Raw genomic sequence first — 25,424 nt, 5'->3', positions numbered from 1 at the left:
GCTTCTTTATAATTCACCAAATATTTGGGAAATATAAGAGTTATTATTTATCTCATCAAAGTCCTATACGACCGTATTAATTATTTTAATAATTATTTGATAATATTAATTATTTTAATAATCATTGATTGTTTCAGCAGCTATTAGTTATTTTATTAATTATTAATTATTAATTATTAGATATTAATAATCAATAATTATTTGATAAAGTAAAAATATTTAATAAAAATAATTATTAAATTAATTATTAAACTCTAATTAAAATATTAAATATTACTTTAAAAATTATGATAAGAGCATAAAGAGAGATTAATTATCGTAACAAACAATTATAAAAAAATTACAAAAGAAAGAAAATTCATAATAAGAGATCGGTTTCTATTAAAATTTTAATATTTTAATATAATATACCTACAATTTAGAAATTAATTGAAATCTAATTTAAAATTATTTTTTAAATCATTAGTTATGAACAGTCTATATATATATATATATATAACTTAGTGTGTTTTGACAATTTTCATGGTTTTGTTAAATGGTGTATATTTTCTCTGTATGCGTGTATTCTTAATTAATTAAAAAAAAGAAAAACTTAATTTAAAATTATTTTTTATATATTTATTTGATTATTCAAATTTTCATGCAGCTGACCGAAATGGATGAACTTTAATATCATATGTGAAACATTTAATTTAATTTAAAAATTAAGCTTTAAGTGTTAGAATATTTTAATAATATATTATCTTACTTTCTTATATGTATTTTTAATGTGAAGTCTTTTACGCTTAATTTATTTTGAGAGAAGTGAACAGAAAAAAAAAATTTCTTATTTTCTTTTATTTGGATAATAATTTGAAAATGAGAAATATGAAAATTTTTTTTTTCAATTTAAAAAAAATTATGGAGATTAAAGTTGTAAATATATTTGTATATATTGGCATTACAAATATATTTTAACTCCATATAAATAACAAAGACTATATAATGAGGATATAATAGTAATAAAAATATATTTTTCTTTAAAAGGTTTATTTTTACTCTTTAATTATTATTTAATAGTTATTTTGACCCATTAAAAGACTACAATTAAAAATCAATTTCTTATTTGACTATAAAATTAAAGAAATCAAGAAATAAATATGGGCTTTTACCTTTTATTTATTCATTAAAAAAATTAAAATTTTCAATACTATTATTTAATGTCATTAATCTTAAACTTATTTGATTAAAATTAAATGTCTTATTTAACTGTAGTTTTTCATAAGCAAAAATAACTTTCGAGCATTAATTATTAAAGGACCAAAATAAACTCTTTATTTTTTTTTTCTTTTTATTCAATTCTTCACATAAAATAATTAAATAGTTTAAAATTTAATTACACCTATGTATTTATTAAAAAAATTTAATTTAATCATCTTTAACTTTTTATCAAGTTTAATTTAAAATTTTTAATTTAAGGTTAATTTAGCTTAAAAATTAAGAAAATAAAAAATTGAGTTTCTTGATTTTTTTCTTAAATTAAGAAATTTAGTGTTAAAATTAAGAAATTAAAATTTTAAATTTTAAATTTAAATAAAAAAATAAAAAAATTAGTATATAAATTTTAATTTTTTAATTTAATTGAGATTAAATTGAAATTTTTAAATTTAAATAAAAAATTAAAAATAAAATAAATTAAACTTTTTCAATAACATAAAAATTATATTGAACATTTTACAATAATTAAATAATAATAATAATATAATAAAATTTTTTTTTCTATTTAATTTCTTTTCATTTCCATAACATAATCGGCGACCAAACAATGTCTTAAGTCTGATATAGCCGGCCCCACCTGATCAATCAAATCGTGTTGGTGAAGCGGTGATGATAATGCCCCGAAAGTCGAAATCCAGGCGGGCCAGCAGTCAGCCGTTGTTTGTCAGAAGAATGGTGAGCGAGTGTATGTGAGGGGAATCCTAGAAGCGAACCCGTGCCTTGCCTACTGCCTATACAGTCCTTTTGTTTTGGCCGTTTTCTTTCGATTCACGTGCAACTAGTTTTGCGTTTCTCTGTGCTTTTTTGCGCGGGAATCCCTCACCATTTTACACTTTCAATGGTTGCATTTTGGACAACTGTCCTTTTTTTTTTTTTAACGCAAGCACTTCTTTTAATTAATATTTTTCATTTATTAATTTAATTCATAATTTTTTTTATTTTATTTTAATTAATTATATGTTATTGTGAGTATGAAGTATTTTATTAATTTGATATTATTTAAAAAAAATATTGAGAAAATATATAAATTCACTCCTAAACTTTATTAAAATAATGCCGTGGCACTCTAAATTTTTTTTAAAAAAATTTTATGACATCTTAAACTTTTAAAATATCTTATGACACATATTAATTCTTATAATCGTCTTATAATATACTTCAACTCTTATAAAGTAGAATTAAGATATTCTTCAAATTTTAGTAAGTGAATCGCTAAATTAACGCAATTGGAGTTTACGTTCTTTCCAGTTTGAGGATCTTAAGAATATTTTAATTTTATTTTACAGAAATTAAGATTAATTAATAGACATTTTAAAAGTTAATATGTGTCATGGGATGTTTTAAAGGATGAGGGAGTTATGAAATTTTTTTGATAAAATTCAGTTGTGAAATTGTGTATTCCACCAAAAACATAAGTGTGAGTTAAGATTTTCATAGTGAAAAAAGAAAATGAGTGAAAGGCATGTAAATAAAAAAAATTCTCCCATTCATTTTAGGTTACCCAAATCTCATATGTGAGTGTGTATGTGAGGGACTGACCAAATGCATATTAATTCTGGTCTTTATTAAAAAAAAAAAAAAATTAATGGCACCTTCAACTTTAAAAACATTTAAATTAACATCTGTCTTTTATAAAAAAAAAAAAAGCTCTAGTAACACTTTTAATTAATTTAATTTCTCATTTAATATTGATGCTGATTAGGATTGTAAGATTTATTTAATTTTACTTTATATATATATATATATATTATTGATTTTATTTCAATCACATTTAATGAGTTTATAGTGTATATATTGAAGTTCGTTTTAGTCTAATAATAAATTAATTAAAACTCAGAGTTAAGAATTTTAAGTTTTCCAAGTTGAAATCTGGCTAATATTAGCTCTTTTTTTTAATTAATTTCAACCTGTGATTATATGTAGGGGTGAGCACTATTTAATTTAAACTGAATAAATTAAATTGAATCGCCTTAATTCGATAATTTAATTCGATTTTAAAGGTAATTAGATTTAATTTGGTTTTACATTTTAAGAATTTTAGTTATTTTAGTTTGATTTGGTTTTAGAGAAAAAATCGGTTGAACTAATCGAACCAAATTACTTTCTTAATTTTTAAATTGATTTATTTTTATACAGAATTTATAAATTATATGTGTGTGTGTATATATATATAGTTTAATTTCATTTATTAATGTTTATTAGGTTCAAACAAAAATCAAAATCAGACTAAATAACTTGAAAATTAAGTCTAAATTAAAAAATTCATCAAAACACAAAAACCGATCGATTCAAACTGAATCAAACTGAAATAGAGCGATTCAATTCGATTTGATTTTCGATTTAGTTTGATTTCTAAAATATAATAATTCGATTTTGATGAATCAGTTCGGTTTAATTCGATTTAAATTGAATGCTCAGCCTAATGATATGCTCACATTTACTATTTTCAATAAAGAAAAGAATTTCCCATTAGGCTGACCCTAACCTTAAGAAATAAGAACTAATAGGACCATAAATTCTTCAAACTAAAGCCACATTTTGTAGCAAGTAATGTAATACAATAAATCGTGTGATAAAATAAATGATATAATGTAGTTTAATTCTTATTTAATTTTTGTATTTTTTATAAAATAAAAATATAAATAATGATTATTTTATTTTTATATTTAATTTATCTATAGTAGTATAATAATAAGAGAGTGGTAAAGACTCTGATAATCAGTGATTGAATGGTATTGGTGGTAGACTTAATTACGATTTGGTTTAGATTTGAAATTGGCCTGGTCTAATTTTGGCTTGATTCAAACTGTGATTTTTGTCTAAAAAGAAAAAAAAATGAAAAATTTTCAACTATTGGATTGGTGAAATAGAATTGAACAAAAATGGATGGATCATGTAGCTCGATCTCAGACCATATGTGGTGGTAGCGGTTGGGTGCCAATGGCTAGGTACTGACGGTGGTTGTGCAATGGCAATAATGGTAGTGATTGTTAATAGTGGACGTCGTGATCAAAGATTCAAGAGCACCAATAAAAAAGAAACCAATAATACCAAGGGCTAAACTCGATCATCCTCCCCTTAACTGTGAATTAGACTGGATTGATATTGATGGTTTAACCTTACAGTTTTATTTGAACCATTTAAAAAAAGAAGGACAAAAATTTTAACCATTAGATTGCCTCATCAACTAGATTAAACCAAAATCAAAATGAAACCATTAGAAACTGAACTAAGATCAAATAATCCCCCTGCAATTCAGTATAAGTTCATTCCCTCAATGCAGTGGCAAAGCCACACTAGGGCCAAGGGAGCTTTGGGCCCCCCCTAAAATTTCTAAATCTCTTAGGAGTATATTAGTAATTTTACTAAATTAAGATGGGAATATCACCTTATTTTTATATCATAGACTTAGACAAGCTGATACTTATTATTCTACACTACTAATATATGGTTGGTGGACTAAACAATTTATTTTATGGCCTAGAGGTAATCATAGGTTATTTTATTTTTTGTTTATTTTGTCTCCAATCATTTATAAGGAAAAAAAAGAGTTATTATTCTTTTAGGGAGACAAGGTACTTAACTTCTTGTCACTGTAATTGCATCAACAATTACATTTTTTTTTTAATCAGGAGAAAGAGAACAACATATGTCATAATTATAATCGGAACAAAAGTATAATCATAAAAAAAAAAAAGTATTTTTTTTAAGAAAAAAAAATAAAGTCTATACTTATACAATAAAACGTGTGATAGGAGATTAACCATATATTCTTTAAACTTATATATTAATATACAAAATAAAATTAATGTTAAATTTATATTTTTACGTTGTTAATTATAAAATTGAATTGTCAAAATAAAATTGATAATTTATCTTACTAGTTACATGAAAAATCCCTATATATTAATATACAAAATAAAATTGATGTTAAATTTATATTTTTATATTGTTAATTATAAAATTGAATTGTCAAAGTAAAATTGATTATTAGTCGTACTAGTTACATGAAAAGTCTCCTTCATAATAGAATAGGAGATGAATTACTAAATAATTGTTTGATGAATTACATTGAAAGAGAAATATTTATAAATATTGATCACGAAATTTTTATGATTAATTAAATTTCAATTAATAAAAAATAAATAATAATCATTGTAATTTACTTATAATATCTGATTAACTTCTTATTAAAAGTTCTCTTATCAACTTATGTCTACTTTATGTATATTATTTTTATAAACCTTAAATAAATTTCTGCCTCCGTCACTGCTTCATTGGATAGAAACTATTAATTCTAATATGAAATTGGCTCGTGACCACTAATGGTGGTGTTAATTCTGATATGAAATTCAGTTTAAGTTCATGCAATATAATCGTAATACCATTACATTTTATTTGGTGATACCAAACACAAGTTGAAGAGTATTTGACTACAGCATGTGATAGCTGAAAGGGGAGGGTATTTTTCCGTGATTGTTATTTCGAAATCCCCAACTTTCTTTTCCACGCTCTATGACCTGAGTTAAGTCTCCATAGTGAGCCATTATGGGGATATCTATCAATTAGCTTTAATTCAGTGGTATTTGAGTCATTTTCAAAACTAAGATCTCAATAAAAAATCTCAGTTGAAACCAATTGAGATTAATTGTTTGTATTTTCAATGAAACTTTAAATGAAACTTTTTGTTTCAGTAAATCACATGTATATCCAAGCTCATTAGGTCAGGCCTAATGCTCACGCCAAAGAGGCTCATTACGGGAATAAAGCATTTTAATGATCGACCACTAATTTTACTTAACGGATATAAAGTCTTTTACTATTCATATCAATCCATTGGTTTTGATGAAACTTTTTTAGTATAATAACTAGCTTAGAATGAAATTTATATTCGAAATCTTATATAATTTTACGCCTAAATTTTTATAGGCAATTTTTTTACTAATAATTATTAATTTAGTATTTTCTTTTAATATATCTTAATAAAAGAAATTAAAAATTTATCAATTTCCTTTGTGTAAAAAAAATTTGATTGGGACTAAATTTTTTTTGTTTGAATTTTTAGAAACTTGTGATTGAATTAGTTAATATTGTTGCTCAAGTCACTCAAGACTTTTTTTTTTTTAAATAAATCATACAATTTTCACTTTACTTATTTTTTTAAAATAATTTTTTTAATTTAAAGAAATTGAATTATTTTTCAAATATTAGAATTTATAAAAAGAAAATCAATTGAATTAAATTCTCCTAGTTTTCAAAAAAATTACTTGCGCTTTTTCACATTCACACCATTACTTCTTAACTAATAAATAGCCAGTCCTAATCCTTGCAAAACTTGGCGAGTATAATATGGTAAATTTTATAGATCATTCCTAAACTTTGCTTCGTGTTTTATTTTTGTCCTTTAACTTTAATTTGTTACTAAAAAAACCCATAAATTTTAATTTTGTTTCACAAAAATTCCTTTGACATGCTATAGTAGGTTTCCAAGTTAAAAAAAAAAAAAAAAAACAAAATTACTTTTTTTTATCTCAGTTCCTCTCACACTCAAAAAATACCAGTTGTTTCAATCACTATCTAGACTATCACAAAAATGTCAATATTATCGCAATGATTTGTGTAACAACCTAATTTTTTTTAATAAATATTTTTAATTTAGCTAATAATTTATTAATATTTTATTCATTGTTTTAAATTAATATTTTCATAATGATATTTTTTTAAATGAATATTATTTTACATGTATTATTATTACTTATTATTATTGAAAATATTTTTTTTATAAATTTAATGGAGATATTTTAAGTTTAATAGTGTGTGTGTGTGTATATATATATATATATATATATATATATATATATATATATATATATATATATATATATAAACTAATTATCAATCATATAGTACATGATATGATGATGAAAGGAAGCAACTTCCTTGGGCAATTGTATTGAAAGTGTGCAGGAAATATTAAAAAAAAAAAACGAACTTGAAATAATAGAACCCCCCCCCCTTTTTATTTTTGTCTCTCTCTCTCATCAATTCTCCTTCCCTCCCCTTTTTCGCCCTGACTGACCACCATCACTGCCAACTAGCCACCTAGATCAGATCCACGATGACTGGTGACCTTCCAGCAGCCATGAACGGCAGCCAACTATGTAGTAGTGATGAGAAAATAGAGGAGAGAGACAAAGAGGGACGTGCACACGGTAGCCAACTTTAGGCGCTCGTTCCAACATCGTCCTATGTCGAATGGATGCGATTTGGTGGCAACAGCTTCCCCTCACTGCCAACTTTCTTTTCTGACCAAAGAAGCTCAATTTGGTGGCTGGAGGAGAGAGAACCAAGGAGAGAGAAAATGGGTCTCTCTAAGGCTTTTCGGCTAGTTTCCTGATGATCAGACTGTCGAATTGGCAATCTAAGATCACTATTGAACTCAGAACGACGAAACCTTTGAGATTAGATGAACCCCACTCCTTTCAGATATCGTTAGGAAGAGGCAATCATCGGACGGTCTAGATTGCTCGGTGAAATTTTTGAGTTTTTCGATATTCATAAATTAAATATAATTATGTGATAATTATTAATAATTTATAGGCTTCGTTTAGATGCGATAGGATAGGCGATAGCTCATTAGCACTCGGGATTGAGTTTTCAGGCCTTCTAGCATTTTCAGACATTTTGGATATGTTCTAGGTAGCCATATTTGCAAAGGTAGTCCCAAACCCAAGTTATCTAGTTTTTACCTTGTTAAGCTAGCTGATTAATTTATAAACTATTCCTGACTTAGTAAAATTAAATAAAATAAATTTAAATACTACAAGGATGATGTAAAGGACCTCCAGAAATATTTTTATAAATTTTAAAGTGCTAGAAATAATTATTTGGATTGCAAAGGAGTTAGAGACCCAAGCTAAAGTTTGGACAATTGAACCTAGATTAGGTTTCTTGTGGGCTCCGGATGGGCATTATAATTGTTGTTATAGGCCTGAGGCCTTGTGTTGTTGCCTTTGATTGAGTTTTCTTGCAGGGAGTTATGTCCAGTTATAGGGAAGACTCTGCTGAAATTTCGATAAGACATAAGGAATTATTCTTGCTTTTTTAAATTAAATTAATTAGTTAATTCTATCAGTAAATTAATAGAGGTTAGTGTGTCTATATAGGTGATCAATGCCGGCTAGCCTTTCTTCTCTTTAGTCGGACCAACTGCAATCGGATCGATCAGTTTGTGAGTTGGATATTAATTATTTTTGTAATTTCAATATTATTTATAGTTTTGGCATGCTCATGTATTTTACAAATATATTTACATATTTAGTTAAATAAATTAGGGCATTTTTATTGATCTTGTTTAATTATTATTAATTACTTGTGTTTACCATCCCGAGAATAATTTGGAGCTGTGTGTGTTTTATATAAGGTATATGATGATATGGATTGAACGGGTAGTCACGGCTTGAGCTAGTCTCTCTAAAACCCGGTCCTTATGGATATGAAAAGTCAAGGTGAGGCACGACTTTGAGTTAATCTTACTGACCTCCACACATGAATTTAAGCGAAAGTCTAGCTTGAGTTGAGCTCATTGGTGGAATCTGGATTGAAAAAATTGTATAGTGGATCAGCTCTCATATTTATATATTGGTGTGATACACTAGGTGCATAAGTAGCTCCAAATTATCTTCTCGTGCGAGTATTGGATGAATTATTTGTTATATGTATTGGATGTACATTTAATGGTGGAGTTACATTAGTTTTAGGTGGTTGTAGAAATTGCATCTGTAATCAACATCTAAACTTACTAGGTCGAATGCTCACTCCTAATCAATAATTTTTCTCAGGTTGCAAGAGGAGTAATTTTCTTTAGAGTCTAATTTGCATTTTTCCCGGCAGGGTGCAATATTGTTAAAAATTTTAATTTATTTATTTGTTTATTTAGTTAATTATTTTATTTTTAGAACTCTGTTATGATACTATTTTATAAATATATTGTATTAATTAATGATCTTATGTGGTTTATGCATGTTGAGTAAAGGACTTTCAAGAATATTTTTACACTTTTTGAAGTACTATAAATAATTATTTAGACTGTACATGAGTTAGGAATCCTAGCTGGAGTTTGGACGATTGGATCTAAATTAGATTTCTTATAAGCCCTAGCTGGGTATTATAATTGTTGTTATGGGCCTAAGGCTCTTTGTTGTTGCTTTTGGTTGAGTTTTCTTACAGGGAGTTAGGTACAGTTATAGAGAAGACTCTACTGAAATTTCAATAAGACCATAGGAATTATTCTTGCTTCTTTAAATTAAATTAATTAGTTAATTCTGTCAGTAAATTGATAGAGGTCAGTGTCTTTATAGGTGATCAGTGTCGGCTAGCCTTTCTTCTCTTCAACCAAACCAACTACAATCGGGTCGATCAGTCTATGAGTTGGATATTGATTATTTTTGTAATTTCAATATTACTTATATTTTTTGCATGTTCATGCATTTTATAAATATATTTACATACTTAGTTAAATAAATTAGGGCATTTTTATTATTGCATATTTAATTATTATTAATTACTTGTGTTTACCACCCTGAGGATGATTTGGAGCTCTGTGTGTGTGTTATATATGGTATATGGTAAATATAGATTGGACGGGTAGTTATAGCTTAAGCTAGTCTCGTTGAAAATCGGTTCTTATGGATATGAAAAGTTGGGGTGAGGCACGACTTTGAGTTGATCTCGTTGGCCCCCACATGTGGATTTAAGCGAAAGTCCGGCTTGAGTTGAGCTCACTGGCAGAATTTGGATTGAGAGAGTTGTATAGGGGATTAACTCCTCTATTTGTAAATTGATGTGATACACTAGGTGCATGAGTAGCTTCAAATTATCTTCTCGTACGAGTATTGGATGAATTATTTGTTGTATGTACATTTCATGGTAGAGTTGCATTAGTTTTAAGTTGTTGTAGTTGTATCTGTATCGACATCTAAACTCACTGAGTCGAACGCTCACTCTTGTTCAATAATTTTTTCCAAGTTGCAGGAGGAGTAAATTTTTTTCAGAATCTAGCCTGTATTTTTCCCCTTAGGGTACAATATTGTTAGAAATTTTAATTTATTAATTTGTTTATTTAATTAATTATTTTATGTTTAGAACTCCACTGTGACGCTATTTTATAAATATATTGTATTAATTAATGATCTTATGTGGTTTATGCATGTTGGGTATCAGAATTGAGCTAAACTCCCCTAATTATGAATTTCATATAGATATCGGGTTGATTTGACCCAAATAAATTTATAATAATTTATTTTATTTTGTTTTGTATTTTGGGGCCTTAATTTTGGTGTGATCATGGGTCTGGGAGCAATAAAGCTTACTACCAGCTTCAAAGGCTTTAAGCTGGTTCAAGTTCTAGTGCTGGTCTGATCTATAGAGTTGAGTAAATTGTTTCTTGAAAAAAAAAAATGAGGATTTACCTTTACTAAAAAGTGCTAAAACTGCATTTGTAGATGTTACACTGTAATTTAAAGAAATTTTTTAATCTAAAAATTTATTATTATAAGTTAGATGGATTTTTTATGAAACAAAATTAAAATTTAAAATTTTTTTAATAACAAATTAAAATTAAGTGATAAAATTAAACAACAACAAAATTCCGAGGTTTGCTATAAAAATTACCCTGTATAATAAGAGTATTTGATTACCGTGCAAAACATTTCCCTTTTGTGGGACATCTCTCATCCGATATTCATTTTTTAAAAATGAGTTATTTTTATTAGGAAATTACAACCCACAACTATCTTGGGTATATGATCTTTGTGCAATTCCACGTTTTTATTCATTTCCTATATTATGTATTTGATTTTTGGCTTTTATTAAATATTTCTTTTATGTTTGATGACTTGCCACATGGAGACTCCAAAATAAATATTCAAGCCATACTTTTGGCCTACCTATTGATTTAATTTTTTTTAGAAATTTTTAGTTAATATTTCATTTAGTTCACATGACTAGAAAATCATGTTTTGTGTTCGTTATTTGTTTGTATCAAAATTTTCTATTAGTTTTTCTTTTTTTAATTTATTGTGTTTCTATGTAGTTATGCTTAACTAAGTAGCAATTTAGAGTAGAAATTAGGAGAAGCTAGCAAAGCATGTGTGCATTTTTATCATATAATTATAATTACATATGTCGATGCTTATGGTTGGAATAAATCAATTTAGGCTCGGGGACCAGTCCGTCAGGGTCGGATTGGAATTGATGATTCGAGAGTTATCAAGAAATGAATCGGAACAAGATCAAATGACTATGATTTCAACCGATTTTAATTTTAATATGATTCAAATAATGGAAGATTAGATTTCATAGGGTTCAATTCTCATTCTCAACTCATAACTAATATGAGCTCGAAGTTTCCTTTGTAACTCCCAGAACTTTTTTATATTGTCTTCATTCTATGCCTCATTTTATAGGGAGCCTCAAAGTAATATCAATCCAATCTATTTCATGAATAAAATGTGACCAATTAACTAATCAATAAAACTATTTGTTATAAATAACATATTGTTGTTGGATCATAACATATAAATGTTGACTAATAGACTTTTATTTTATATTTCAAATATTTCAAACAAAAATTATTATACTTTTTTTAATGATATTTTAAAAAAAGTAACTCCATTAATTGATTTAGAACATTTTCCTTTTAGATTTGGTTAAAAAAATAATTTAACAAAATTATTTTGCTATTTTAAATTTTTTACAATTAAAATATATTCAATTTAAATTGAAATAAAAATTTTAAAATTCTTAGTGTTTTAACAAATCCGTAACTTTCAAATGACTATAATTTGTGCTAGCTATGTTAGGGGTGTAAATGAACTGAGCTTAACTGAGTTTTGATTTGTTAAAGTTTGGATCGTTAATATTGGTTTAGGCTCGAGCTCAAGCTCGAGCTCTGTTCGAGCTTTAACTTTAAGGCTCGAATTCAGATCGTTTGAAATATGTTAAATTTGAGTTTGACTTGTTTAAATTTGTTTATTATATTAACGAGCAAAACTCGAACTTGACTTTTGTCAAGCTAGATAAACTCATTAAAATGAGCTCGAACGCAAACTCGATAAGGTCAAGCTCAGTTCGAGTTCGATAAACTCATTCTCAAATTCGATAAGTTCGAACTCGAGCTCGAGTTTGAATTCAATGAGCTCAAGCTCCAACTTGAACTCGACTATTAATTATACATATTTTAACTCACAATTATTTTCATATTATATTATTACATGAGTCCATAGCCATAATAATAGAAAATAACAAAAAAAAAATAATTTAAAACATATTGCAAGTTATTTTAAAATAACACAAATTACAACACTATTATGATTCAAATAAAGCTAATTATTTTTATTCTTCCAATTCAAAACTACATACATAGTTTTAAAATTACATTATAAATTTTATGTAATTATAATTAAATTAGTATTTTATTTTTTTAATCTTATTATGATAAAATATATTACTTTTTACATTATTAATTAATTTATGCCATTAATAAATTTTATTAATTTTTTAAATAAATATATTATAATTTGAGCTTTTTACTATTTTTATATTTAATTTATTTAAATAAGTTTAAAAAGATTAAATATATCAAATTATTTAATTTATCAAATTATATTTGGTACTTTATACCTTTTACTAATACTCTATTTAAGATATAAACAAATTAATTTATATGGAATAAGAAGACAATTAATATTAAGTATAATAATAATTATGAAAGCACATATCTATATTATATATAGGGAAAATTGCCTAGTGTTAAACTTAAATTTTAACTTTTTAAAGGTTTACAGTTTAAAGAGAAAGATATTATAAAAATAGATACTGGGAAAAAGATAATATAGAGAGTAATAATAATAATATATGGATAGATTAGTTAGTATTAATAAAAAAAATAAGTGAGAGATTGTAAAGAAAGAGAGTAATAATAATTATTAGATATATTAGTATTAAATTTAGAGTTTAATCTTTTAAAAGTTCAAAATATAAAGAAAAAGATAAAGAGAGAGAGATTATTTTATATTTTAAGTTGTACGACCACCATTAAAACTGTATAATTAAGTTCTAATTTGCTTAGTACTTTAATTCAGATAAAATAGTTTAAAATAATTTTTATGCATTTATTATAAAATTGACTTAACTTTTATAAAAATTATATTTAAAATACAAATAGTTCTATTTTATAAATGCACTTTTTATTTTGATTATATCATAATTTTATATAATAATATAATATTTAATAACATATTATTTTATTATATTGGGACCATATATTTAATATTTTGATTTTATTTTTATACAAATGAACTTTATTTAAAAAAATAAATTAAAAATAACTATATTTTGTATATTGATTATATTATAATTTTAAATAATATATTTTTTATATATTATTTTTAAAAAAATCATAAATAAATAAATATATATATTTACAACATTATAAATTATAATTACTAATATAAATGTTTTTATAAACGAGTTAGCTCACGAGTTTATGAACAAGCCTTAAAGCTAGCATATTTTCAAACGTATTCATGAACTAGTTCACAAACTTATTTAACTAGCTAGATTGCGAGCCTCTTTAATAAGCTAGCTCACAAATTTGCTCAATGAGTCAATTCGCGAGTTTATAAATGAGTCGAGCTCGAACTCGAGTTCGAACCAAATACTACTAAATTTGAGCTCATGCTTGACTCATTTAGAAAATGAACCAAACTGAGCTGAGTTTTTATCAAGTTAAGCCTTTAGTAGCTTTCGAGCAGTTTGGTTCATTTACACCTCTAAGCTCTACGAGGAATCTTTCACTGATCTAAGATGGTTGAATCTACAGTAGCTCTTCCCAAGCTTGGCCCGTCAGCTAGTTCCCTCAAAGGACGTGTGACCATCTTGCTTAGATAAGATTGAGACGTTGGAGCTCTGCCACACCTGTTCCCAATTTGTCTAGCATCTCTTTGGTTCACTGCTCCATTGGCCAAAGCTACTCCTTGCCTAGATATTCTACTTTGGGTTTCTTTGTGTTGGGTCTCAGTTTTTCATGTTGAGAGGATGCATGCAGTTTAGTGGTGGTTGTGATCCTAGCACTTGTACACAAATGAGAGATTCGTTGTTTCTCTTCTACTCGGTGTCTGAGGCAATGGTGGTTCAATTCCATAGATGGGTTACCGAGTGGGGAAGACAGATCTCTTGGAAATGGGTCTTGTGCATGGTTATCTGATGTTAGTTAGGCCTTTGGCCTCCTTTTAATCTAGACTAGCTAGGATTTGAGCGGCTAAAACTTTGGCTAAGGGGGCTTTGAGCATAGAGTCTTACCATTGTACCTTTGTTCTTCTATCTATGGACGAATGAATAGTTTGCACTGTTAAAAAAAAAAAAAAACCAACCTCCTTTTTTTTATTTAATATTATATATTTATACTATTTAATTATAAATTAAAAATCTATATTTTTTAGGAATTAAAAATCTATATATTATAATTATATAAATTAAAATTTAATTAAATATATAAATATCAGTCATTATAATAATTTAACTTAAACGGTATGCATTTTATGCTATTAAAAATTTAAAATATGTTGCTAATAAAAGTTATCAAGAAGTATATAATGATGTGTATAAATCCCGTAATCTAAATTTTTTACAACACTTTCACATTAATTTAGTGTATTATTATGTATAATATTATATATATTATTTATTACTTTATATGTTATCTTGATGTCTAAATACATTACTTTAATATTATTTATTACTTTAATATTATATATAAAGAAATATTAAAAAATATATTAAACCTATATTTATTATATTGCGTTCAACGCAGCTAGCAGTTGGCTCATTTAGATAGATAATTATGATTTTTAATTTTATGAGCTCACGTGGTAGGTTTAATGCCTCTATCATGAGGTTTCATGTGTTTCATGCGTATGCTATCGTTGTTTTTCCTTAATTCAATAGCTAAAGCCAAAAAATAATTAAAGATGAAGAAGAGTAAATTTTCTTAATATGAAACTTCTTCTTAATTGTTTGGGTTAATCACCCAAGAACTATTTCAAACTTTTTATTCAATTAGCAACTAAATTTTTTTTAATTAAGTCGGAAATAAAATTATATTATAATTTAATTTTTAAACATAATTTGAGTCTAACTGAATATTAATAGAAAATTTTAATATTCAATTTAATATTTATTTAATATAGAGTTGTGTAACATTTCTTGCCAATAAATCATGATGATTTTTTTTGGAATAAATTATTTATAAAAAAAAATCAATTGATTTCTTTCATAATTATGATTAATTTTTATTTTTTAAAATAAAATTTTTAAAATTAAAAAAAAATTAGATTTTATTATTTAAAATATAAAAATTACAAAAAAAAAATTAACTGAATTAAATTCTTATAAAATTTTCATTTCCAACTAGAGGAAAAATGATTAATAATCAGAGACAAGACTAGGTGGCTAATGGCCATTCTTATATCTTGTAACTCTTATCTTTAGGTCATGTTGAACTTTGTTGTATTCTTAGAGTAGTTAATAGCCTAGCTCATAGCCTGAAAAATTATTAGACATAGCCCACTGAATTTTGTGAAATTTTGAAATTAATTGAACTGTGAATAGATATATTTTTTAAAAAATGTAATTTTTTATTCTAAACAAAATTGTACTAGACTAATAGAGTGAATGCTACAATTTTGAATTGGATGTATCAATTGAATTATTGAAAAAATGAGGACAAGTATCCATGAGAAAAAGTTACCTATGAAATCCCTAATATATATAGCCTATTGTGCAGGGCATTGGCTTGTGATAAAAAATTATAAAGTATAGGTTAAAACTTGAAAGGCTATTGTCACATGGAAAATGGAATCCCAAGCTCCTTTTAACTCATTTATTCCACTTAAAATTTGCCCATTCATTAAGATTTGGAATTCAACTTAATAGCCTGTTTCATTCAATATAAAAATATAAAATTTTGTGAGATTTCAATTCAATTTTATGTTCTCTATGTTTTACTTGAGAAAAAAAAGAATTCAATTCTATAAATCAGTTATATTTAAAATCAATTTCTATCAAATTTGATAGATTTGAAATGAATTCCATAGAATTCACATAATAATTTTTTTTTACTAAAATACCCTTATAAAAAAACTTCCTCCCAATCAAACTCCATTTGTTAAAAATGAAGATATAAACCACAAACTAGCTTTTTATCTATTTACTATTAATATATTTGCACAATTATGGGTCTGTTTGGGATTGCTATTAAAAAAATCACTTTTTTAAATATATTGATTAGAGAGTATTAAAAAATAATTTAAAATTAAATTTAATAAATTTAGTTATAATAATACTAAAATAACAAAACAGTTTTTTCTAAATTATTTTTTTCAGTAATATCTAAAATAGTACTTTTATTCAGAAAAATAGTTTTGATCTTTTAAATACAATGCTAAACATGCACTATATAAAATATTTTATATTTGTCGTAACTTTTAATATTTAAGGTTATTATGTACTTGGTAATGACACTATTTATGTTGTTATATAAATCTCTTATACGATAAGACATGTTAATTTATTTTATATTTATTACTATAATATTAGTTGGTTTATGTGTTTGTTAATTGTTATAAATTTATTAGGTATAAGATTTTTTTTTTTTGTAGAAAGTTATAATTTTTCTAATTTCACTCTGAGGGTAGTTTAGGAAAATGAGAACAAATGAATTTCAATTTTGAATTTATACCAAACATAAATTATATAAAATTCAATTGAATTCTATATTTTAAATTGTGTCATGCCATATATTGGAATTCATTCAAGTGAATTCCAAATTTTATGATAAAATTGAACCAAATATTATATAAAAATTTTCAGCTAGATTTATTAATTATTGAATTTGGGATGTTGAGTATATTGAGTAGCACTATGCTAAGATTATTGGCTTTTTTATTTATGATTATGGATATTCTCATGTCAATTTATATATATTGACGTTAAATTTTATTTATAGATATTTTAAAGATATATTTTTGATGCATTCAAATAATTTTATGCAATGTTTGGATTGAGAGAATTTTTTTTTTTTTATTGGTAGATTGATATATGTTTCATTACTTAAAAAAGGCTAGAGGCCCATTATAAATGAAGGTTTAATACAGAAAACCTTAGCCAAACCCACCCAAATACAGGCCCAAGATTACACACAAAAACCCTAAAACATAATGGGTACTTGACTCGCATATCCATGACCCGATTAGAATTAAGTGCAACAATGAGCATTCGGTTTGAATCGAATCGAACTGAATCGAATTGAATTAAATTATAAAAATCAAATTTTAAAGAAATCGAACCAAATTAAAATGAATGAAAAATTGAATCTAATCGAATCGCTTTATTTCGGTTCAGTTCTGTTTAAACTGATCAGTTTTGATTTTTGATTGATTTTTAATTTAGACTTAATTTTCAAGTTATTTGGTCTAATTTTGATTTTGATTTGAACCTAATAACCATTAATCAATGAAATTAAACGATTAATATATATATAATTAAATATAATTCATAAATTTCCCATAAAAATAATTCAATTTAAAAATTAATTCGGTTCGATTTAATTCGATTTGAATATATAAATTACTATTCAGTTCGGTTTGATTTAACTATTTTTTTTTTAAATCAAACTAAATCAAAATAATCGAAATTTTTATAATGTAAAATAGAATCAAACCGATTAAATTTTAAAATCAAATTAATTAAATTTAATTAACTCAATTTAGTTTAATTTTTCAATTTGAACCGAATTTTGCTAAGCTATTACCATAATAGCCGCTGGAAACGGCTTTCATGGTCATCAAAAGCAAGAAAGAGAGCAAAGCCAGCAATAGCAAGAAACAAAAAGGATCTCCTGGGATTTTGTCGCCGTACATGGCTTAAATACTAGCCGAAAAATTACTTGAAGCCTCTTCTCCATTTTCCTTACAGATCTTCATGGTATCAGGCAACCAAGCAACCCCCAGGCCAAAGAAAGCATGACTCTTTAGAGCATTATAGATCTGACAGAGGAAGGAGGTGGCATAACTCATTGGCTAATTTTTTAGACAAATTTTTTTTATTAGCTTTTTTTTTTAATTTATAAATTTTAAATTTTAAATTAAACATTTAAAATTCAAATTTTAAAATTCAAACGTGGCCTTAAAAGTTCTCCAATGAAATTAAATCTTGATATATTGATAGGAAAGATGAAGTTCATCTAACCAATTGAACTAATTTTATTTGATACGTTGAGATTATCTATTATATTATTTTTTTTAGTTCATATTAATTATGTTATTTTTAAAGAAAAAAAGTATATTGAAAATAAATAAGAATATATAGAATTTTGGCTAATTTTTTGTTTTTTTTTTATCATTTCAATGAATAAAAATGTCAGAAATTTATTTGAATTTTTTCTGGATTTAATTTTTTATTTTTGAGTTTTTAATGCATTTCATTTCACAAAATTATTTTAAATTATTTAAATATCATTTGACATGTTTTAAAGTGCTTTTATGTTCTGAAAATTTTGTCCAGGCCTCTGGAAATTGTTCTAGATTTGTTTTAAGTCCTGAGGCAGAGCAAAAAACTTGAAGAGAGATTTCCGCTGGATCAAATTATAATCAAATCAATTTCAAATCGGACGAGGCGAATTGAACTGTCCCTTTTCTTTCTTTTTCCATGAGAGTTTTCTCCCATCCCTGATTTCTTTCTTCTCTTTCCCTCTTCCTCTGGTCATCAACAGCCATCACCGCTGCCTACCGCACTTTCCCTGACAATTGGCTACCTCCAGGCTTCCTTCCATATCGCCGGCAGTGCTGGAAAATAGTGCCAAAACGCTAGCATCCCCTTCTCGGATTTCTCCCTCCTTCAGCTGACTGTGATAGATCTAGCACGTCCTCGATGGACATGTGAGTGTGATTTGTCCGTTCATAACTATGGGAATCAAGAAAAGCCCATGTGAGAAATTTTTCAGGGAAAAAGAAAATAAAGAATAAAAAATAAAAATATTTTTTTATTATTTTTTTACTTTTATTTAAATAAAAAAAAGAACATAAAGTAAAAAAAATACTAAAAATTTATAATTTATTTTATATATTTTTAAAAAAATTTAAATAAAATAATATTATAATTTTAATATATAATCTCATATTTTATTTTTTTAATTAAAAAATAATAATAAAAAATAAAAATTATTTTTTTTCTCTTTTTATATTTTCTTTATTTTTAAATAAAAAAAATATTAATTTTAATATATTTTTTATTACTTATTTTCTTTCCTCCTCTTTTTTCCTATATCCATACAGAGTGTTGGAGGAAAATTCACCCTTTAGAATATTAATCCAATCTATAAGCTATTGGGCTCAAACCACACGGGGTTAAATTTCGAGCGCAATGTCTACAAATCTCAGGCCCCTATTAGATTGACCCACCTCATCAACCGTCCAGATGAAACCGCTTCGTTTTCAAAACTCGAGCGAAAAAGCCCAAACCACGAAACTGTCTTTCCCCATACTTCACTGCTTCGCCTGCAATCATCACTTGCTATGCAGACGCTACTCCTGCCGGCCGTTCGCTCTGCCGCGGCGGCAGCAACGACGGCTGTGACAGTAGGTCCAGCGCTTCCTCTCCTCCAACGCTACCGCCCAACGGATTACCGACCACTCTATCTCTCAAATTATCCGCGCACATTCACGCAATTAGTCTCATTCCCTTGCGCTTCATTGTCTTATGATCCTCTTAAAAGCCCAGACTCGAACCTCTCCTTCACCAAAACGAACGCTTCTTCTCCGGTTTCTCCCCCTTTTAATCCGTCAAACGACGAGGCTGAGAGGGCGAAGCTCGCTCAGGTTCTCTTCTTTTCTGTAACTCTCTCGAATTTGATTGTGAATTGTTTTGTATGTTGTCTGGGTTGGAGCGAAGGTTGTGATTTCGTGTTGTGTATAGGTTGCGAAGAAATTGGAGAGTGCCTCGAAGTATTTCAAGCGGCTGGGTAGTTTAGGGTTTTGGGGGCAACTAATATGCACAGTGGTAGCAGCAGTGATTCTTTCGTTTTCTGTTGTAATCACTGGGAAGATCTCGTCCCCTGCTACTTTTTATGCTACTGCTGGGGGGATCGCAGCTGCATTCATTTCCGTGTTTTGGTCATTTGGGTATATCAGGCTTTCTGATAAGCTCCGGAAAACTGCTAATGACCCTTCCAAGGTATTGTAATTGTGTGTAATATCGTGTGATTGGTATTAGTTATTGTGGAGTCAATGCGATTCGGAATTCATAGTTATTTATTTGAATGAAATTTGTTAAGAATTTGCATAGTTCTCAGTGATCTCTGTTTTAGATAATTTTTAAGTCGGTGATCGAAAAATGAGTAGATTTCTTATGCAGGAGCTATTTGGCATTGTTGTAGTAAATGCAGCTTTGAAAAGCACCATCTTTGAATATAATGATTAAAAAATATATTTTTTAATTTTCACTGTTGTTGGACCTTTGTTTAGTCATATGAAGTTTTTTTTTCCTACCTTCAAATTGCAATCAGAAGTCGGAACCTCAATGCAAAATAGAAAAGTAGTCTTAGTTCTATAAATTTGGAGTATTAATTAAATCTTGTCTGCTGGCTTTGCACTAGTGAGGCAGGAAGTGAGTAAGAGGCATTATTTTATAGAACTAGGCGTTAATCATATGCTTTGTCATAATCACAAGAAAGAAAGAAAAGAGTTGATAAGTAGTTCTTCCTAAATTATGATTTTTCATTATAAAATGATTTTTTTAAATTAAGAAAGAAATTAAAAAAAAAAAAAAAGAGTTATGGCTTTAATTCTGGATATGGACAGTTATAGCTAAAAGAAACCACAATGCTATCTACTGGTTGCTAACATGATTAATGTAAATAAATGAAGTCTTGTGAATGCCTTTAATTGACCTTGTTAACGTTATACAGAACATCTTCAATTATGCTAGTTGCACCTGGTATAGTCCAAGGATAATGAGGCTGATTGGCTTATTTGCAAGAATAATGTGTTCCTTTATACTGTGTAAAATAGTGTTGAAAAATCTAGGGCAGATATTTGGTTGAATTAAAAATCATTTGAAGATGGGTTGATTGCTGGCTACTCCCTCTAGTGCCTTATATATATATATATATATATATGTTACACATTAGCTTTTATTGCTTATACTTGTACAAGATATTATTTATGTGTGTAATAATTCCCAGCATGTTGCTTTCGGACGAGGTTCTTTGAAAAAAATGATAGATTCATTTTGCTTATAGTCATTTGTGAGAATTTGGTAAAAACTTGAGTTGACCTAAGAAACTAAAATGGTTTCACAAATCTGAGGCACAGAATTTGTTGGACTGTTGAGGAACATCCATGTCAGGCTAGGATTGTCATCACTGTCTTGTCTTGTAAAGAAAGAAGATGATGAACAATCAAAGCTGACAAACATCCGTAATCTAAGATCTAAGAGGGATTTTTAAGAGTGGAAGGTCCAAACTCAGATGCTGCCTTCTTGCGTTTGGTGTTGTGTCATATTCTCTTTGGTTGCACAAATCTTGATACTCAATTCAACTCAACTAAGCTTTTATCCCAAAAATTTGGGGTCGGCTGTATGGATTCTATTTCTCCACTCTAAACAATTTTGGGTTAAATCCTGGGAATGTATAATGGTTTTAGGTTATGTTGTACTTCTCTCCTCCAGGTCAGTTTAGGTTTACACTTTCTTTTCTTTTTATCATCTAACCTAATGTTCTCTACTTGTCTAACTAGAGCCTCCATATGTCTACGCTTCATATGATCGAACCACCTCAATCTCCCTTCTCTTAACTTATCCTCAATTGGCATCACTCCTATCTTTTCTCTAATACTCTCATTACGGATTTTATCTAGTCTAGTATGGCACTCATCCACCTTAACATTCTCATCTCTGCAACTTTTATCTTAGACACATGTGACTCTTTCAGTGCCTAACACTCACTACCATATAATATGGTCGGTCGTATGACTGTACGGTAAAATTTTCCTTTCAATTTATTGGGAATCTTGCGATCACATAAAACTCCCGTGACACGTCTCCACTTCAACCATACAGCTTTAATCCTATGACTAACATCCTCCTCATATCCCCCATCTACTTAAAGGACTGAGCCGAGATATTTAAAACGATTACTTTGGGATAGTACCACTTCATCCAGACTAACTCCCTCCATCCAAACTAACTCCCTCCCTATCACCAGTTCGGCCTTCACTGAACTTGCAATGCATGTATTCTGTCTTTAACTTAAAGTCCTTTGACTCTAGAGTACTTCTCCAAAGCTTTAACTTTCTATTGACTGCTTCTCGTGTCTCATCTATTAGAACTATATCATTCGCAAACATCATGCACTAAGGGACAATATCTTGTATATGTTTTGTCAATTTTTCTAAAATTAATGTAAAAAGGTAAGGGCTTATAGCTGAACCTTAGTGTAATCCAACTGAGATAGGAAAATCTTTTGTGTCCCCTCTCACTGTGCGCACAATAGTAGTTGCTTCTTCATACACATCTTTTAACACTTGTATGTACCTAACAGATACCCTCTTTTGTTCTAATACTCTCCATAAGACATCTCTTGGAACACTATTATAAGCCTTCTTCAAATTGATAAAAAGCATGTGTCGATCTTTTTTCACATCTCTATATTTCTTCATCAAGCTTCTAATGAAAAAGATCGCTTCCATAATTGAACGACCAGGCATGAAGCCAAATTGATTGAGAGAGACAGAAGTGTCATGACGTAGTCGATGTTCCACAACTCTCTCCCACAGCTTCATAGTATGGCTCATGACTTTAATTTCCTTATAGTTTGAGCAACTCTGTATGTTTTCCTTATTTTTAAAAATAGATACTAAAATACTCCTCCATTCATTAGGCATTTTCTTTGAGTTTAGAATCTTATTAAACGATTTAGTTAACCATATCATTTTCATATTTCCCAAACACTTCCACACTTCAATTGGTACTCCATCGGGTCACAGGCTTTACCTACTTTCATTCTCTTAAGTGCTTTCTTTATTTCTAAAAATCTAATCCTTCTAGTATAATTCACATTCTTTTCTATTGCTCTGTAGTCTATATTCATACTATTATCATTTTGACTATTATTAAAAAGATCATCAAAATAATTTCTCCATCTTTTTTTAATGTCCTCACCTTTTACTAACACTTTTTCTTTTTTATCCTTAATGCACTTAACTTGATTGAGATCTTGACATTTCTTTTCTCTCCTTCTTGCTAATTTATAAATATCTTTCTCCCATTCTTTAGTTCTAAATTTCTCATGTAACTTTTCAAAGGTCTGTGCTCTTGCTTGACTAACTGTCTTTTTATGTCTCTTTTTTTGCTATCTTGTACTGTTTATATGCCTCATTATTATTACACTTAGGTAATTTCTTATGCCATTCCCTCTTTCTTTTTACTGCCTTTTGTACTTGCTCATTTCACCACCATCTCTCTTTTGAGGGTGGTCCATGTCCTTTAGGCTCTCTAAGTACTTTTCTAGCTACTTCTCTAATCTTTGATGCCACTGTATCCACATACCATTGGCCTCCACGTCCAGCTTCCATGCTTTGGACTCGAGAAGCTCATTTTTTAACTTCACTTGCTTTACTCATTTCAACTCCCACCACTTTGTTCGAGCTACACTATTTCTTCTAACCTTACTTGAATTGTTCTTAAATTTGACATCTAAAATCACTAACCAATGTTGACTTGTTAAAGCCTCTCCCGGAATGACCTTGCAATCTTTGCATAGAACTCTATTTGTCTTCCTGGTTAGGAGGAAGTCAATTTAGCTTTTATGTTATCCGCTTTTGAAAGTTATTAGATGTGACTCTCTGTTTATAAAGTAGGTATTTGCTAGTATTAAGTCGTATGCCCTAGATATGTTGCTAGAATTCAGGATGTTTTTATGAAGTGGCTGCATTGCAGTAAACAGTAGCCTTTAGGTTTCCCTTGACATGACTGAAATATGCTTGCATCCATCATTGTATGGGATTCTCTTATGCTTTTTATTCCATTTATTTTTTTTTTGGTTTCAGGCGCCTCCTAGAGTTGATGTTGTGAAAAGCTTGAAAAATGGCATAGTAGTGAATCTGTTAGGAATGGGTGCTGCTATTCTTGGCATGCTAGCAACGGTGGGATTGCTGGTTGCGAAGGCTCTAACTTCCACTGCAAATCCTTATTACCAGGGAATCTCTCCTGGTTACAGTCCAGTTCTTGCATTGGATGTATTCTTGGTGCAGGTACTTATTCATAACTGATCCTTTGCTCTATCCCAGCACATCTGTGTCAGACACTAAATGGATTATTGGAATTGATATGGGTGTAATCATCCAAATACAGGGCGGAACTTGCTTGATCTAAGGCATAGAATTAATTAACAGTGTAGTGCAGTTACTTGATAGTCTTCTATCCTTTATCATTCAATTGGTCTTATGCAGGCATCAGCAAACACCATCCTTTCTCATTTTCTTGGGCTTGTTTTCTCCTTGGAGCTGTTGCGCTCCGTGACATTGCCAGCTGCAGAAAGCATACCAGTCCCAAGAGTAGCATAAAGTCTCTTGCTTGTACTAAATGTCAATTGAAATACATGATTTTGTAGCCAAAATGTTGAAACTTAAGCACAAGTTTGTGATAAATTCAGAAAAGTGTGCATTTCTTGTTTTAAGGTGTTGTAAAGCAGAAGCATCACCCTTGAAATTTAATTGATTTCCAATATTTGAGTTGGTTTCCTGGTGGATAAATTAGAGCATCCCGAGCATGATCTATGCAAGGCCATTTCCAATATATCAGGGCCTGTTTGTTATCCTTGTATCTATTTTACTTTTTTTTTTCCTCTTATATGTTTGATAAAGACTGTTCATTTGTTTTGAACAAGCTAATTTTCCCCCAATATGTTGCGTAAACATTATTATTATTATTATGTTGTTCTTAAGCACAGTATCATACACACATACACAGACCATGTGTTTAAATGCATGTCTAATATTTAGTGTAAATCTCAAATGCTATGTTACAAAAACCCTTTCGTTTTGAAATTGAAT

The 25,424-nt window shown here is 28.1% G+C and overlaps 1 protein-coding gene across 1 annotated transcript; it reads left to right on the top strand.

Annotated features, from left to right (window-relative positions):
• Positions 1-19,780: 19,780 nt before the first annotated feature.
• On the top strand, positions 19,781-25,124 carry LOC110652847 (protein TIC 21, chloroplastic). The gene is made up of 4 exons (XM_058151489.1): positions 19,781-20,192; positions 20,290-20,547; positions 24,420-24,623; positions 24,822-25,124. The coding sequence occupies exons 1-4, from the start codon at positions 19,890-19,892 to the stop codon at positions 24,933-24,935; spliced, it is 879 nt and encodes a 292-aa protein (XP_058007472.1). The 5' UTR covers positions 19,781-19,889; the 3' UTR covers positions 24,936-25,124.
• Positions 25,125-25,424: the final 300 nt, after the last annotated feature.

The sequence above is a fragment of the Hevea brasiliensis genome, chromosome 8 (assembly GCF_030052815.1).
Source record: "Hevea brasiliensis isolate MT/VB/25A 57/8 chromosome 8, ASM3005281v1, whole genome shotgun sequence".
NCBI classification, from domain to species: Eukaryota; Viridiplantae; Streptophyta; class Magnoliopsida; order Malpighiales; family Euphorbiaceae; genus Hevea; species Hevea brasiliensis.
This window is presented reverse-complemented; position numbering and strand designations above follow the sequence as displayed.

Bases quoted from the DNA above. Each gene is read 5' to 3' on its own strand.
- LOC110652847 (XM_058151489.1), top strand. From the start codon at position 19,890: ATGCAGACGCTACTCCTGCCGGCCGTTCGCTCTGCCGCGGCGGCAGCA. The intron at 20,193-20,289 runs GTTCTCTTCTTT...TGTTGTGTATAG, and splicing joins AGAGGGCGAAGCTCGCTCAG to GTTGCGAAGAAATTGGAGAG. The intron at 24,624-24,821 runs GTACTTATTCAT...GGTCTTATGCAG, and splicing joins TGGATGTATTCTTGGTGCAG to GCATCAGCAAACACCATCCT.